This window comes from Ovis aries, chromosome 3 (genome assembly GCF_016772045.2).
Source record: "Ovis aries strain OAR_USU_Benz2616 breed Rambouillet chromosome 3, ARS-UI_Ramb_v3.0, whole genome shotgun sequence".
Classification (NCBI taxonomy): Eukaryota; Metazoa; Chordata; class Mammalia; order Artiodactyla; family Bovidae; genus Ovis; species Ovis aries.
Window position 1 is genome coordinate 164,864,115 of NC_056056.1, and position 1,781 is coordinate 164,865,895.

The 1,781-nt window shown below is 33.6% G+C and overlaps 1 protein-coding gene across 1 annotated transcript; it reads left to right on the forward strand.

Annotated features, from left to right (window-relative positions):
* The first annotated feature begins 484 nt into the window (after positions 1-484).
* On the forward strand, positions 485-1,435 carry LOC101114185 (olfactory receptor 6C3-like). The gene has a single exon (XM_027965959.1). The coding sequence runs from the start codon at positions 485-487 to the stop codon at positions 1,433-1,435; it is 951 nt and encodes a 316-aa protein (XP_027821760.1).
* Positions 1,436-1,781: the final 346 nt, after the last annotated feature.

Consider the following 1,781-nt stretch of genomic DNA (forward strand, 5'->3'; position numbering starts at 1 on the left):
TGGAAGAGGGCTACATAGCCTCTGTAAGCTTATAAACTCTGTATTTATATTATCTACAAAGCATACTGGTTTTTATAATACTAAGGAAAGGAGAAGAATAAATTAAATATTATCATATTATTACCAAAGAAGCTAAATATTTTAAAGAATAATTTGAAGTCTTAATAAAGAAAACAGTAGAAGAAATGTCCCAGTTTAAATGTTAACAAGTAACTTTTATTTCATCCATGGCCTGTGAGAGTGTATTTTTGAAGATGAGAGTTCAATATTTAACTTCAGATAATATTCATTACTTGAATGAAAGGTTGAATGGAAACTGGAGAAAGTTACTGTATGGGAACAGAGGTTTTAAATTTCAAACACTATCTTCATGATGGAAGCTTTAAAACTTTTGTATTCTATCCTCAAATATCTTTTAACATTTTTTGTGTCCAATAGGGAGAGCATATATTTTCTATTCTAATGAGGGAGAAAAGAATCAGAAATGAAAAACCACACAAGACCCACAGAATTCATTCTTCTGGGGCTATCAGATGACCCAGAGCTTCAGACTGTGACTTTTCTCTTTTTAATCATCACATATATATTAAGTGTCACTGGAAATTTGACCATCATCATTCTCACCTTGGTGGACTCCCATCTACAGACACCTATGTATTTTTTCCTCAGGAACTTCTCTATATTAGAAATCTCCTTTACGACTGTCTCTATTCCTAGATTTCTGGGCACAATTATCACCAGGAACAAAGCAATTTCATACAACAATTGTACAGCTCAGTTGTTTTTCTTCATTTTCTTGGGTATCACTGAGTTTTATCTTCTAACTGCCATGTCTTATGATCGCTATGTAGCTATCTGCAAACCCCTGCATTATACAACCATCATGAACAACAGAGTCTGTGTATTGCTTGTCTTTTGTGCTTGGCTTGCAGGGTTCTTAAACATCTTCCCACCTGTTATTCTTTTTCTCCAGTTAGATTACTGTGATTCTAATATCGTCGATCACTTTGCTTGTGACTATTTCCCCCTCTTGCAACTATCCTGCTCAGACACATGGCTCCTTGAAGTGATTGGTTTTTACTCTGCAATAGTGATTCTGCTTTTTACTTTAGCATTAATAATTCTGTCCTACGTGTTTATCATCAAGACAATTCTGAGACTGCCTTCTGCCAGTCAGAGAAAAAAGGCATTTTCTACATGTTCCTCTCACATGATTGTCATTTCCATCTCTTATGGAAGCTGTATATTCATGTATGCCAACCCTTCAGCAAAAGAAAAGGCATCCTTGACGAAAGGAGTAGCAATTCTGAATACTTCTGTCGCTCCTATGATGAATCCGTTTATATATACACTGAGGAACCAGCAAGTGAGGCAAGCCTTCAAGGATACCATCCAAAAGGTTATCTTTTTCTCAAGTAAATGCATATATCTGTAGCATTAAGAAATAAAGTTCCGGTCAATGATTTCTTTATTCATATTCTCTCAAAACTATTTCACTACAGTTATATGATTTCTTTTTATTCATTCTTATTCTAAACTTCCCCACACGTTGAACCAAAGAAATTTGATAAAGCTGAATATTGCTTCAGAATTTTCTGTAAATTGTTTTTTATTCATATGTATTTGATGAAGTATAAAGTGTTACAACATAAGCCATTTTGTTCGAGAAGGGAAATCTCAGGAATAATGTGGATTTCTGAAATGTTCACTCTTACAAGATAACAGAAGTGAATATTATTAGAGAATTTTGATTCTATTTGGCATTTTTATAAAATCAAATA